At 44.0% G+C, this 15910-nt stretch overlaps 1 protein-coding gene across 1 annotated transcript in view; it reads right to left on the minus strand.

The window, feature by feature from the left end:
• The window catches only part of DIPK1A (divergent protein kinase domain 1A), a 117114-nt gene extending 111231 nt beyond the window's left edge, over window positions 1-5883 (minus strand). Inside the window, exon 1 of the mRNA XM_072649094.1 lies at window positions 5691-5883. Coding sequence (XP_072505195.1) covers window positions 5691-5744 — 54 coding nt within the window. The 5' untranslated portion in view covers window positions 5745-5883. The remainder of the gene's footprint in view (window positions 1-5690) is intronic.
• Between the last annotated feature and the right edge of the window lie 10027 nt (window positions 5884-15910).

Below are 15910 nucleotides of genomic sequence, written 5' to 3' on the forward strand. Positions count from 1 at the left end.
ATGGACCATTCCCCAAGGAACCCAAGGCATTTCACACATGCAGTATTTTTCATTCATATTCACATTTTTTTTTGCAGTAAGAATACTGTGGTTGAAGTGACAAATGAATAAAATAATTCACAATATAGATTTTAAAAAAAGAAATAACTTCATTAAATGTATCCATGTTATGGCCCTGTGGCAAAGATAGTAGCATAAATACTATTTCCACAGTTTTATAATGTAGAAATAAGTTATGAAAAAGCATTAAAGGATGGCATAAAGTCTCAATAAAGGAGCAGTACAGATAAGAATAGAAGCCAGGTCCCTAGTTCTGATTCGCTGCTTTTGCTCAAGGCACAAAGTGGTTTTATTCTTACTTTAACCAGCAAATAGCAACAAAGATGGAAATACTATATCTCTGAGTTCTCTATCAATAGCAAGCGAACAAGCTGAATGATATTTTGTCTTGAAAATGTGATTTCACTTTGACTTTGTCCAGCACAATTTCAAAGTTGGAGCAGCTGGTGGGAGAGAAAGTAGAAAAAGCAGCTGGTGGGCAAATTTGAGAATGAAGGAAGTGAGAAAAGATGGAAGCTGGGCAATTCTAAGGCCTCTTTTATCAGCTGAATTGAAGCAAAGAGACGAGAGGTAAATAGTAAGAGTAAAGTCAGCACAGGAATAAGAACCAAACCTACGAATATGTTTAAAAAGCCAGTTTCCAGGGAGTCTATCTATGGGTTGTTAATTTGTTCTTCAAAATGATGCCCAGTGTATAACATTTAAATTTTACCATAAAGTTATATTTAAGTATTATTGAATATGAATGTTATTAATAATCTACTTAATTTTCCTCTACAACACTATTTTATGAAACATTCTTATAATAATTACAATAATTATATAATATGATATATAAATACAATAATAATAACATAATAAAGTAATAACTATTAATAAATGAGAAGTACTTGGCATTTGTTTCATTCTGCATTTGTACATCCTTACTATTTTGCAATCAAAGCCAATTTTTAAAGAATGCATTTTTACTTTTAAAATGGGCTTGGTCATCTTCTCATAGAACATAATATCCTTCAGAAACCAAATCTATTTGTGATATCACGATCTTATCCCAAAAACCTTTATGAAAGTCCAGCTGTTATAATGACAAATAAGACACCTAGACAGATATATTTGAAAGTCGTATATAAATATATAATTCCCCATGGCTAAAATAATTTCAAAAGTCTCTATTCAGTGTCTTTAGCTTAATCACAGAAAGTTACACATAAGTGATCAGAAACTTTTATGAAAAAAAATTTAAAATGCTCCCAGCAAAGTTTTTCGAACAAACTCTGGCAAATTTTGTTGATCAGATAAAGAATCACAAAGACATAGCTTCATTCTAACCAAAATATTAATTTAGATGTTCCCCATCACTAGTGTTGTCACTATAAAAGCTAACCAGCATTGCCCTCATTCTATGGCTAGAGAAATAGATTAGGTTATTGAAATATGCTTCTGGCGGAGCCAGCAAAAGGATTCAGTCAACGATGTGGGAGAAAAATAGCCTCAGTGCCCATTTCAAAGTGAGTTTTTGCATTTCTGGGTGCAAAGTCACCCAAGAAGGAAACCTCAGTCATCTCTGACTCTTCTCTCTCCTTCCCCATCTCCTTCCCACCAACCAATCAATTGCTAAGTCTTTTGGATTCTCTCTTCATAACATGTCCCCTTTTCTCCACTTACCCAGTCATCCCCAAGTTCAGACTGTCATCAGTTCTCACCTTCTCAACCTAATCCATCTAGCACACATTGGATAATTCTAAGGCAGAAGTCTGACTTTGTCACTTCCCTATTAAAAAAAGCTTAGGTGGTTTTTATTTGCCCCTACAATAAAACATAAACTCTTTTTTATGGCATTTCAAGCTAAACTTTTCTCCTATCAGATTATTCTTCTCAGTCTCCTCTATTGGATATATCCATAGCCTACCCCTAAATGTGTACTCCCAAGGATCTGTCCTGGGCTGTCTTCTTTTCTCTACACCCTTTCTTTTAGGTGGAAGAATTAACAAGGAATTCTATTCTGGATTTGATTCTCACTAAGACAGAGGAATCAGTTGTTACAGTGGAAATGATAGGAACCCAGAAAGGGGTTTCTATCCTAGAAGTTGTGATAAATGCAGAAATGCAAATATAGTCTGACATGCGCCCTACATATTGAGAAAGCAGATATCAAAGGTTTCATAGTTAGGATCCATGGAATAAAAAACTTCAGGGGGAAGTCAGTCCAGGAAGGAATTCAATTCCAAAAAACAGAAAAGGAAGCAATTGCCATGAGGAGGAAAAAAAGGGATTTGTCTGAAGAGATCAGGGTGGGTGGGCAGGAAACTCACCACCCAACTTAGATTTTATAATAGACATATAGAAGATAGAAGCCAGGTAACAGAATGAATATAAGAGTTTGTATGGTCTGGTAAAAAAAAAAAAAAGGTATCAGAAATGCTAACGTTAAGAATGAACTGGACTGTTAGGGAAAGCTAAGGAATGACAAAAGAGAAAGGAGGACTAAAGAAGGGATGAGACTTCTGCTTGGGATGGACAGAACAGGAATAACTGACACCAGAGAGAAGGGAGAGCTGCTCAATCTGTGTTCTCTGCAAAGGAGAAGAACCTTTGCCCTGGAAATGAAAGAACCAGGGAGCTGATATCCCCATCCCACATGATCCCTGCCCTCAAGGAGCTCACATAATGGGGAGACCGTATGTGAAGGTAAATATAAGATATATATGGACTAGGGAGGAGGTAATCTCAGGAGGAAGGCACATAGAAGCTGGGGGACCAGGAAAGTCTCCATTAGGTCAGATTTGACCTGAGCCCTTGAAGGAAGCTGGGGAAGTCTAGAGGTAGGAGTTTTAGGCATGGGAGATGACCCATGCAAATATCAGGAAGGGAGATGAGTTTGTAGAAAGTAAGTTACTCAAGACGAGCAATTATTTTATCTTTGTAGCCCCCAGCTCTTAGTACAGGGTCAGATACATAGTAAGTATCTAACAAATGTTTGCTGATTGATTTTGTGGATTGCAAGAGAATGTATTCTTTCAGTTCAAGAGATAGTAGTGACACCAATTTAATACTGGTATTGACTGCGTGATGCCCCAGAGTTCCCCAAAAGAGATCCACCATTATTCAAAAGAGGTTAGACCAAAGATCTATCCACACCAGAAGGAAGAAGGCCTCTGGTCCAGACTATGAGAGGGGCAGAGCTAGCCCACAGACCTATGTTCATCAGTCCCTACATTTTGAACTGAGTGTTCATGGTCAGCGAGTAAGCTAGACACTGACTTGAACAGGAGTAGGAGAGGGTCCTGGATTGCCTAGGTGAGTTGGGATTGGCATCACTGAGGGAATGTCCCCAGGGCTGAGACCACAAATCTACATTTCATGCTCTACAGATACTATTCTAAAATAAACATTTAAATCTAATCTCAACTAAGCAAATATTCAAATATAAGTACTAGGTCTGGCACATAATAAGCACTTAATAAATGCCTGTTGATTTGACTTGCTAGTTACTGAGGCAAAGCAAAGAAAAACAGCACCAACACAGGTGCAACAATACAAAATAATATATTTTAAGCTCACCAGCGAGGTCCAAAATTCTTGTTCTTCTTCAATGTCTACTGTTTGTTGTTTTTTTAAAAAATCACTATAAGCCCACCTACCCAACCACCACTGCCCTATTCCCCTCTAACTGTATTTACATACAAGGGTGTCTCAAAAGCCTTAATTGTACTCAGATGTTCAGGATACCCTGGATAGCACACACCAAAGAAGAGTTCTGAGCTTTCACCACCTTTCATTCCATATGTTAAAAGTGCTGTCCTTGTATACTTAGATGACCCTTCTGGCCCAGTAAAAAAGTATTGAATCACATTTGTTTTTCCACTAGTGGTGATGGATTTTGGCCCATGTCCTGGTAGTTGTTCCTTGGAACCAACAGCAAACACAAGGAATCCTCGTGTCACGAAATAGAACAAAAAAAAAAGCACAGTAACCCACGACAGAAGGCTGTACACTCACTCCGGGTCTTAGAATCAATTGAATTTGTCGTGCTAGAAGTGTGGGCATCTTTTTTTGGATGAGCACATCAGGGTTTCCCCTCAGGGAGCCACTAAGTACACATTTTAAAAACCTACTCACAACTGGCTGGCAGCTCCCTGCATTTCCTCTGAAAATGTATATAAGTGAAACAGAATCGGGTGGGGTTTGGTCTAGATGCCCTTGGAGTTCCCTCCCAACTCTCCAATTTTATGGCCTTAAGTTGGCCAGGTTGATGCACTCGGGACAGTAGAGGCTTTTAGGTGTGGTACAATGCCATACTACCTGCTCCTTCTGTAGAATGGTAGCACCCAGAGGGTAGAGATTGTTTACCTGTGTCTAGGTAGGCACCTAATAAACGGGGGTTGAATGGAATTCTATTTATCGCACAGTGAAATACGCCAGTCCAGGGGTCGGGAGATCAGTCTCCAAGGGAAGGAGAGGGAGAAAAGTGAGCAAAGGTCGGCAGGTGATGCACTGAGTTGGGGAGGTGAGGGCGTGAGTCGAACCCGGCAAAACCCAAACTACAACGCCTGACAGGAGAGAGGGGCCCTGAGGAGACAGGGTGGGCTGGGGTGGGGAGCGATGGGGTTGGGAGGAGGAGGACTCCAGGCACAGCCATCACCCACAAGGGAGAGAGACACCGAAACAGCTTAGCGCCCTGAGCATCTCCTAAGCCGTCCACTCCTGCACCCGAGGGAAAGCGGGGCTGACCGGGCTGGGGGGTAGGGGACAAGGAGACGGAGGAACCGGAGGAGACGCGGGACATAGGAGAGGAGACACGGGGTAGAAGCAGGGAAGACAGTGGGAAGGAGAGAGACCTGGGGCAGGAGGGGGAGGCAAGGTAGGAGAGCAGAGGGAGAGAAGGGGGGAAGAGGGACAGACAGGGCAGGAGTGGGAGGCGTGGAGGGGGAGTAGAGAGGACAAGGGGCAGGAGGGGGGACACGTGTGGAACAGGAGGGGGACACATGTGGGACAGGAGTGGGATGGGGGCAGGAGGGGAGACATATGTAGGGCAAGAGGGGGAACATATGTAGGGCAAGAGGGGGACACGTCTGGGGCAGGAGGGGGACACGTCTGGGCAGGAGGAGGGACACGTGTGAGACAGGAGGGGGACACGTCTGCGGCAGGAGGGGGGACACGTGTGGGACAGGAGGGGGATACGTCTGCGGCAGGAGGGGGACACGTCTGGGGAAGGAGGGGGTACACATGTGGGACAGGAGGGGGACAGGGGGCAGGAGGGGGAGACACAGGGCAGGAGGGGGACACGTCTGGGGCAGGAGGGGGCACACGTGTGGGACAGGAGGGGGACACGTCTGGGCAGGAGGGGGACACGTCTGGGGAAGGAGGGGGTACACGTGTGGGACAGGAGGGGGACAGGGAGCAGGAGGGGGAGACACGGGGCAGGAGGGGGACACGTCTGGGGCAGGAGGGGGGACACGTGTGGGACAGGAGGGGGACACGTCTGGGCAGGAGGAAGAACCAGGGAGCGCCGTTCCGGCCCCCAGCGCAGCGGGTGACAGACGGACCCACGGACAGCCGCGCGGGCGGGCGGGGCCGGGGAGGGGGCAGCGGCCGGAGGGTCGGGGGGCGGCCGCGGGACGCTGGCCTACCTGGAGGTAGTAGGGTTTCCTGAGCCAGGCCCCCGCACAGAGACTCCTCGCCATGGCACTCACACATCGCCCCGCCGTGCGAGCCGAGCTGAGCCCCGCGAGCTGCTGCCGCCGCCGCAGTCAGAGGCGGACCCCGAGCCAGCACTGGCGGCCCGGGCTCCCCGCCCCCTCCGCCGCCGCCCGGCCCGCCCCCGCGCGCCCCCGCGCGCCTCCCAGGCCGACCGCCCCCGCGCGCCCCCGCCGCGGCCGCGCGCCTCCCAGCCAGGCCGCCCCCCCACCCCCCTCCCCGGGCCTCTAGGCAGCGGCGGCCGCAGCTGTCAGACTGCCTTAAAGGCGCGCCTCGGCCGACACAAATCCGACTGCGCCGGGGCGCTTAAAGGGGAGGAGGAGAAGCTGGGGGAGGAGGAGGAAGGAGGAGAATGAGGAGGGGGAGGAGGGAGGAAGAGGAGAGGAAGGAGGAAAAGGGGGAAAGAGGAGGCGGAGGAGGAGCCCTCCTGGCACGTGCGCCCTTCCCTCTGGCCCCGCACCCCCACCTTCCTCTTCCTCCCCCCAGGCCAGCCTTCACGAATTAGGGTGCGGGGTAGGGGCTCCTCCCCGGCGGGGGCCCGGTCCGGGAGCCGAGCCTCGGAGCCCGCAGCCAGAGCTGCCCCGGGCCCGGCCCCTCTCCCCTCCCTTGGGGCGCCCACCCCAGGTCCCGCGCTGCGCTGGCACACACGCACAGCCCACTTCGGTCCCCTGCAGAGAGGCGGCCGTCTGTCCTCAAACTTTTTATTTTTAAGACCTTCTTTATTCACTTCCGGGAGGAGATCGTTAACAGGGGCTTCAAAGACATTCTGACCGCTGAACCCCGCAGCAATAACGAAAATGGGGTGGGGGGATAAAATATGACTCAGCCACAGAGCAGAAGGGAGACGAGCCCGAGACGTGGCACCGCTTCTCGGCCGGCCAAGGCGGGGCGGGGCACGAGCCTGGGATTTGGCTGTGAGGTCCAAATAAGGAAAAACAGGACCAAGGGGAGTGACAGCTGTTGATTCAGGATGACTTCGGGTTTCCTTTTCTATTTACATCCCATTTTCACAGCGTGGTGGACCCTGGCCAGGATGACCTAAGAAGTTATTTCAGTCGTTGGCCGGACCCTCACTGCTCTTAAACTCAATATCTAACCTCTTTTGGGATTTCATACCAGGAATCTAATGCTTGCAATGTTATTAAGATGCCCCCCTCAGCAATTTGTGGGAGAATTTTCTAGATTTGGAGTTAGATTTGGTTTGGGAAATAACCTTCCCCCTCCCCCCCAAGTTTGTGGGACATCAGGCACGTCAAGGGATCATACATAGCTCTAAAGCAGGAAAGAACTTAGAGATCACCTCCTCACTTTACAGATAAGGAAATCGGTCTTGGGAGATCTGAGTAATTTGCCCAAGGCCACATGGGTAATAAGCGGTACAGCTAGGGGTACAATTTGAACCCGATTCTCTGAGTCCAAAGCCGGTACTCTTTCCATTGCGCCAGACTCCCTCTCTGGGCCTCTGTTAAAATGTGAATTTTTTTAAAAAAATTGTTCAGTGGTATCTCTTGGTGACACCATTTCGGGTTTTCTTGACACAGATACTACAGTGATTTTCCGTTTCTTTCTCCAGCTCATTTTACAGATGAGGAAACTGAGGCAAACAGGATTAAACGACTTTCCCAGAGTCACACAGCTAGTAAGTGTCTGAGGTCAGATTCGAACTCAGAAAGATGAGTCTTCCTGACTCCAGGCTACCCGGATGCACAAGATGATTTCCAAAGAGTCTTCCTCCAGTCCTAAATCCTAATTCTTTATTCCTGGCAGATGAATTTATTTTTCATTCATTTTTCAGTTTGGGTCAAGTGACCAAGATTATTCCAAAATAAAATAATGATGGGTCCCACAGATTTACCTGAGCCCAAAGGATTGTGGTGGGGTAGGAAGGAGAAGAGAAAAAGAATGTTCAAGTAGTTGAAACTGAGAGACTACAAAGACTAAATAGATGTTCATATTCACAGTCAAAAGGGCTAAACCAAATATTGACATGAAAAGGAAAAGGCCTTCAGATGCAAAGGAAACATCTCGCCCATTAGAAAAGGACTGAGGCTCAGTTGTACTGGAAGAAGTCAGGGAGACCAGGAACTAGCCTCAAGGGCACAGACTTGCATTCATACCTTTATCCTTCAGCCACTCATCTTCCTCCCCTCATAGGAAATGTGGAGGGAACTATCTCAGCATCCACTATACAATCTGCTTGACTTAGCCAGTTACTGATCTATCTGGCTCTGACATCATACTCTGTGAAGATGGAGTCCAACTGAGCAATGGAATGATTTGCCATCCTCAGTGCTATCCCTGGCATTCATGAGGAACTCCCTTCCAGAGAAAGAAAGACCTGCATTTCTAGAGTTGTAAGTTGCCTTGGCCATGTGTATTCCCTACATGTGTGCCTCACTACCCATCATGCTTTAAGTTCATGCCACTCTTCTCATGGTCTCTGTGCATATTTGTGGGAGAATGTGCCATTGGTTTTTGGAGGAAATACTTTGTAAGTACTTCTTGCTATGCCATTTGAGTAAAAGCCTTTGCCAAGAGCTTCCTATTGGCTGATTGTTAAGGGGAAACATATTAGTGGGGGCTTATGAGCAATAATGTTTAGAAGATAGCTACCCATGAGGTTACCTGCTAGAATCTGGAGAGTAGTAGCAGCTACTTATCTGAGGACCCAACCTTCTAGGTGTTAGTCTGGTTCAGGGAAATGAGCCTAGAAGTGGGTATTTTACTGATTTGAAAGGTAACATGGAGGAGGGATTAAATCTTGTTTCAGTTCAGGTCTTATTATGAGATGCCACATAAAACTGTGGAACAATACACTGAAGCCTTGTTACATAACTCTATCCTGCTCCTGCAGTGAGTATTTACTTTAGGTTAGGTTTTTCCTGTCCTTCTCAGAACTATATATCTTTTATAGTGGGGCCCCAATTGGACCTACGCAGGCTATGCAAAATGGTCTCTGGTACTCCTTACTTCTTTTTCTGTCCCCCTGTCCCCTATTACATTGAGGAAGTTCTCCTGTATAGTAGTACATTACTCTCTGGTCTATTCCTGACTCCTTTAAAATGGTGTCTCATCCCATCCAGCCTCTGGAATTCTGTATTTTAAGGTTATAGGTGTTAAATCAGATTCACTAATCCATGGTCATGTGTTCATAGGTGTTAACATATTTTAGGTAATATGTATTTTAACAGTGACATTCTGAAGACAAGCAACTCTAGTGGTGAAAATGTCAAGGAGGGTCTACATTTAGGTAGGCAGGCCACCAAGAAACCCCTGTAGTCAAACTTATGCTCCTTGGCTAGAACTAGCCCTGGGTCTATGCTATAATGAATTCCAGGCCTATAGTGGATCATGTTACTATATTGGGACCCAGGTTATGGTAAACTCTTCCTAAACCCTTACATTATTGCTAAAGCACAAAAATACTGTTTGTGTCTTCCTGTAAAACCTCTGCCTTCAAGCTCACCCTGTTTGCAATCCCTTAATTCCTCACGAACCTCTATTGCTAAAATATTTCAGTTAATAATTCAGCTGGCTCAAAAATCTCAGCAAGTTACTCAAAATTTTTTCAAATGGAGGATTGTTTCCCTCCATCTCTACTATAGGACTGTGAAAGATAAGGAAAATAAAGCACTTACTACCTATCTCATATGATGTTCTGAGGAAAGTGTCTTGTAAACTTATAAAGCATATATAAATTGACCTATTATTGTTGATATTTCTTAGACACAAGATAACCCATGTAAAGCAGTAAGGTGAGATGATGATGGCATCTTTGGTTGGCTCTGCCAAAGCAACAGAGCAGATCCAGTTGACAAGAGATAAAATACAGGTGGGTCCTGTTGAATGATTGAATAGGTGAAATGTGAAGTGATAAAAATGGAAGAAGAGAAAGACAAATCCAAGGAACTGGCTATTTCTTGCTCTATATGATAAGATCTTAGAGTTGGGAAGGATCTCAGAGACTCTAGTGCAGGGATTCTTAACTTAGGGTTGGATTTCCGGAATTAGAGGGTGGGATAGGTTGTTGATAAAATTGAATGGGATAAAAATTACATATTTATTTTTATTAATCTGTAACTGAAATTTTATGTTTCTTTCAGTTATAATTTTTTTAAAAATATGATTCTGACAAGAGGTCCAGAGTTGTCACTGGACTGCCAAAGGGCTCTATGTCAGAAAAATGGTTAAGAACTCAATGTTGATCTAGTTCAACGTTTACCTCAACTTACCCATCAAAAATATACCTAGTTAAGAGGTCATCCACCCTCTACCAGAACACCATCAGAAGTGGTGGTGGTGGTAGTGCTGCTGCTGCTGCTGCTGGCGCTCTTGGTGGGGAAGCTGCCCCCTCTGTAGGCAGTTCATTCCATTTTGGAATAGCTCATAATTGTTAGGAAAATTTTCTTTGCATCAAGCTGAATCTGCAACTTCCAAACTTTACTTCTATTTCTGCTATCTGGGCCAAGCAGAACAAATTTAATCCTCTTTTCACTCAAAAAACACTTTAAATACTTGAAAGGAAGCCTTTCCTCATCCCCTTTAATGCTAGTGCCTTTCCTCTGACATTTCCTCCAATTTATCCTGTCTGTATCTTATATGCCTATAGCTGTTTGCACATTATCTCCTCCATTAGATTGTGAGCTCCTTGAGGGCAGTAGCTGTTTTTTGTCTTTCTTTGTATCCTTAGCACTTAGCACAGTGCCTGGCACTTAGTAGGGGCTAATAAATTCTTATCAACAATACCATAAATGCTTCTTGACTTGAGATGGCTCTAGTGTGTCTCCCTCCACCCCAAATCTTTTCTTCTCCAAGCTAAAACCCTTCTGTTCCTTTGCTCCTCATATGTCATAATGTTTAGATTCTTCATCATTCTGGTCTTCCCTCCTTTAGGCGCTCTCCAGCTCATCGCTGTTGCTCCTGATGAAATACTGCAGGGAGGATAAAGGCTGAGGGGTGGGGTGCTATGGGAAGCTCAAAGCAACTTCAGAGTCTTAAAAACAATCTTGAATGGCATAATTTTCCTGCCTTTCCTCCTTCTTATTTGTACAGACCCTAAAGAAAAGCTGTTCTTCATCATGTTGGCACAATCCCCAAGGAAAGGAATAGTTTATAATAGTTTGGTACTGAGACTAAGCCTTACTGGAAACATAATGCTATTAATTTGGAAATTTCCCTAATAGAATGTGAAGCAAAAGGCTTGCTTTCTATGGAGAATTCAAAGCAGCTTGCAGCCTATCTGTTGGAGAGGAACGCTATGTGAATCCTCTCCCTGGCAGTTACTTGTTGGGGTAGGTTATGAACGTAATCAAACGGGTCATGAACTTGCTCTGGGGCATGTTGGAAATATTTCTAAGATTCAACAATCATCTCAGGGGATTGCTGAGAATGTCTGCCGATATCCTATTATGAGGGCAGCTCCCATCAGAACAGTTTTAGCTCTTTTTTTCCCCTGTGGGTACTTTCTACAGAATAGCCAAATGGTATAAACACAGCCCAGAAGAAATGTGTTGGCAGCATCATGAAAGGTACTGATCATTGGATGATCATTCCTTACCTCCAGGAGACAGAGGTCTGAGCATTTCCTGATTCTCCTGAACATTGGAATGACTATCTGAATCCAGGAAACAACTAATTTTCTCAAGTGCCAACCTAGATTTTAGAGGATCCAGATGTTTCCTTACTGATAATCTCCAGCAAGATCCAATCTGACCACATGTAAGACCAACTCAGTTAACAGAATAAGGGAATCAAAGTACCTGGGCAATGAAGACTTAGGAATATCTTTGGAGCAACAGGCACGAATTTCTGACTTTCTGGGTTTCCTGGCCGATTTCTGAAAATAAATGGATATCCACAATGTAATACTGGAAGACTGTACACGATTAAGGCTGTCATTATTGACAGTGTTAATGAAATTTGACATCTTTATCAGAATTTTCCCAAAATCTTGCTATAATAATGCCTTCTTCATCAAGAATTAGTGGGCAGTGAAGCTTACTCCTTTAAAAACTCCATCTCAACCTTCCTAATCAGAATCACAGAATTTCAAAATTGGAAGTAGCTTCAGAGACCATTCTCTTCCTGAAAAAGCTCATTTGGTCCCTAAAAAAGAGTCTTCTCTCTGCAATATCACCAACAAATGGCTTCCTGGATGAAAATTTTTGGAAAATGTATTACTTCCCAGTTTTCAGAGGAGCATAGCTTTAGAAATACCAACCAGGAAACTGAGTCTTTGAAAGGGGAAGTGTTTTGTCTAAGGTCACATAGGTAGAGACAAGCAGAGCAAGGGTGAATCCTCATCCAGATTCCAGTAACTGAAAATAGCTTAGCTAGCCTCTCAGCCATTCCTTCTCCCTCAAATCTTTGCTTATCCATTTCTTTCACCTGATCCTTTTTTGGCAAGGTTTCTAGATCTCTTGCCAAACTGGTTGAAATTCTGATTTCAATGTGTTGGCTTTCCAGCCTCTCCCTTTCCCTTCCAATATCAAACCCTACTCTTCATTCACGTCACGACCTCCAATATCTTGAATCCTCAGTTCTGTCCCAGGTCGTGTTACCTAAGTAAACCCCTCTGGTTTTCCTCATCTTGACCCCTTGGTGAACCAGTTCAACACTACACTGTCCTTTTATTTTAGGTTCCTTTCTCCCTTACCATATCATCTATTGTGCCCTGCCAAGCCTCAGACTTGGATCACTCCCACCATGTACCACCTTCACTCCTACATATGTGCTGCTGAACAAAAGTAGAGAAAATCATGAAACTGTTCTCACTCCACTTCAAATTTATGTTACATAACTTCAACTGTGCCTTCACTGCTGCTAGTCAATCTGACTATACCTCCAGCAGACTGTCCCTTCTAACATTCCCATTCTCATTTATCTTTAATTTCTTCCTGTCTACTGCCAGCTTCCTTATTGCCTCCAGTCATACCCATCTCTTTCCCATCATCAAAAAGCTTTCACTTGATCCTTCCATCCCTCCTAACTATCATCCCACATCTCTTCTGCCCTTTGTGGTGAAAGCATTTGAGAAGGTAGTTGACAATCAGTGTCTCCATTTCCTCTTCTGCCTTTTCTTAACTCTTATAATCTGGTTTCTGATTTTATCGTTTAACTGAAAACACTCTCTCCAAAGTTACCAATAGTCTCTTTCTCTATCTTCATTTTTCTTGACCTCTCGATAGCCTTGGATACTGCCAGTCACTCTCTTCTCCTTGATATTTACCTTCTTCTTCATTTTCAGGACACTGCTTTCTTCTGGTTCATCTCCTACCTATCTGACTGCTTCTTGTCATTCTCCTTTTCTGGATCTTCATCGAGGCATTGCCCACTAACCATAGGTGTCCTAAGGGTCCTGGACCCTCTTCCTTTTTGCTCTATATTCCCTCATTTGGTGATCTCATGGATTCCCATGGATTTAATTACCACCTTTATGTTGATAATTCTCACATCTAATTATTCAGTCCTCACCTCTCTGCTGACCTCCAGACTTGTATCTCTAAGTGCCTTTCAGACATCTGGAACTGAATGTCCTATGGACAACCTAAACTTAATATGTCCAAAACCAAACTTATCTTTCCCCTTAAACCTTTCTCCCTCCCTCTTTTGCACTTCTCTATTACTGTTCAGGAAACTACAATTCTCCCAGTCCTCTAGGCTCAAAACCTGCTATCATCCTTGACTTCTCACTATCTCTTACCTCCCATATCCAATCTATTGTCAAGACCTGTCAATTTGACCTTTGCAGCATCTCACAAATATTCCCCCTTCTGTCATCTGACACTGCCACCCCACTGGTACAGACCCTCATCTTCTCACTTCTGGACTGTTGCAATAGCTCTTGGTGGAACTGCCTACACTCAGGTATCTCCCACTCTAATTCATCCTCCATTCATACACCAAAGTGATTTTCCTAAAGGGCAAGTCTGTTCATGTTACACCCCTATCAATAAACTCCAGTGGTTCCCTATTGACTCAAGGATCAAATACAAAGTGCTGCTTGGTGTTCAAAACCCTCCATACCAGAGTCTATCCCCCTACCTTTCCAGTTTGCTTATACTTTATCTCCCTTTCCTCTTCTCTTCCATCCTCATGCTGAATTCTTTGCTGCTCCCCAAACAAAATATGCCTCCACTTGGCTCTAGGAATATTCTCTGGTAGTCCCCCATGCCTGAAATGCTCTCACCCTTCTTATCCCCCTCCTGCATTCCTTTAAAATCCCAGCTAAAAATCCCACCTTCTACATGAAGCTATTCCTCCTTTGTTGTTTATCTCCCATTATCCTATATATATCCTACTTGTACATATATGTTTGCACATTGTCTCCCCTATTAAATTAAAAAAAAATCTAGAAAACAAGGATTGTCTTTTGCCTTTCTTTGTATCTCTAAGCACTTAACACAGTGCCTTGCACATATCAGACTGTCATCCTTCAGACATCCACTTTGTAAATGGTGTCCTTAAAATATGGTACCCACAATTGAACATGATACTCCACGTGTGGACTGCCCAGGGCAAACAAGGCACAGCAGAATCATCATCTTCTCTGTTCTGGATACTACACTGTTGACTCATAATGAACTTGTAACCCATTATGACCCCCAGATCACTTCTGCAAAATAATTTTTTAAGAAATGTTGATACTTCCCCCATCTTGTACTTGTGCAGTTTAGTTTTTGATCTTAGGTTTAGGACATTACATTTATTCCTATAGAATTTCTTATTAGATTACTCTATTTTCTATCAGTAGCTCGGCTTGGCTGCCACTCCAGGGAATAACATTACCCACCCCACCCCTTCCCCCAATAAGCTGATCACTTGACATCTCCTCACCATGCAGATTGACTCAGGTTTTGATACTTGACACCTTTTCAACTTACCCTCAATTGCTTCTCCCCTCTGATTAGAGAGCTGGAGGACAGAACATTTAATTTCTCCGAAAGCCTTCCTTTATAGAGGTCCCACAACTTTCCTATTGATTCCATTTTCCATCAGCTGCCCTGTTTGGTTTCAATTCCCCTGAAACACAATACCCTCATGCCAGTTACCCTCTGATGTCCACCCCCCAATTTATTTCAGCTTCCCCTATTGGATAGTACACTCCATTAGGAAAGGAACTGCTTCTTGCTTGCACATTGTAGAAAGTTTAGTAAATGTTTATTGAATTGAACTGAAAATTCAGTCCATCATTCCATTCTGTTAATAACTTTTTTGAATTTGGCATGCAAACGCACTGTTCCTACTACTTTTTGTCTTATGTATATTTGATAAGCATGTATGTCTTCATCCTAAATCATTGATAAACATGCTGAATGGCATAGAATCCTTGGTACCAGAAAACTCTGGGTTGTCACAGATCTATTAATGAGCCTGATTCCACCTAATAAATCAATGAATGAGCTTTTATTCAGTACTCATTTTGCTCTAGGTGCCAGAAACTTCAGTGTAACCCAGACTTCCAACTGAGCCTGGGATGTTTTGTGTATTGAGTATGTGTGAGTCTGGATTGGTAGAAAGAATGCTGGTGTAATACTGTGTGTCTATGAGAGGGGCAGAATTGAGTTCAGAGGCATTCATTCATTCTTTGAGTCAGTCAGTCAATCAGCATTTATTAAGCATCTAACATGTGACAGGAGTATGAAGAAAGAAAAAAGACACCTCCCCTCAAGGAACTCAGTCTAACAGAGGAGAAAATGTGAAAACAACGATGTGCAAATATAATCAGGATAAATTTGAGAAGATCAACAAGGAACAGGGCAATCGTATTAAGGGGGATTGGGAAAAGCTCTTGTAAAAGGTGGGATTTTAGCTCAGACAGAAGAGGAGATGAGGAGAGAATCCCAAGCATGAGGGAGAGCCAGGGAAACTACCTGAAGCTGGGAGATTAAGTATCTTGTAGGGGACACAGTAAGGAGTCCAGAGTCCCTGGATCCAGGAGTCCATGGAGTTGAGTAAGGTATAAGAAGGCTAGAAAAAGGGGCCAAGGTTATGAAGGACTTTAACAGGACTTTAACTAGAAATGAGAGTGAGCCACAAGAATTTATCAAATAGGGAGTAATATTGTCAGTATTGTACTTTAGGAAGATTAATCTGACAGCTGAGTGGACAATCAACTGGAGTGGGGAGAGCCTCATTGCATGGAGACCAACAA

Source organism: Notamacropus eugenii, chromosome 2, assembly GCF_028372415.1.
Source record: "Notamacropus eugenii isolate mMacEug1 chromosome 2, mMacEug1.pri_v2, whole genome shotgun sequence".
NCBI lineage: Eukaryota > Metazoa > Chordata > Mammalia > Diprotodontia > Macropodidae > Notamacropus > Notamacropus eugenii.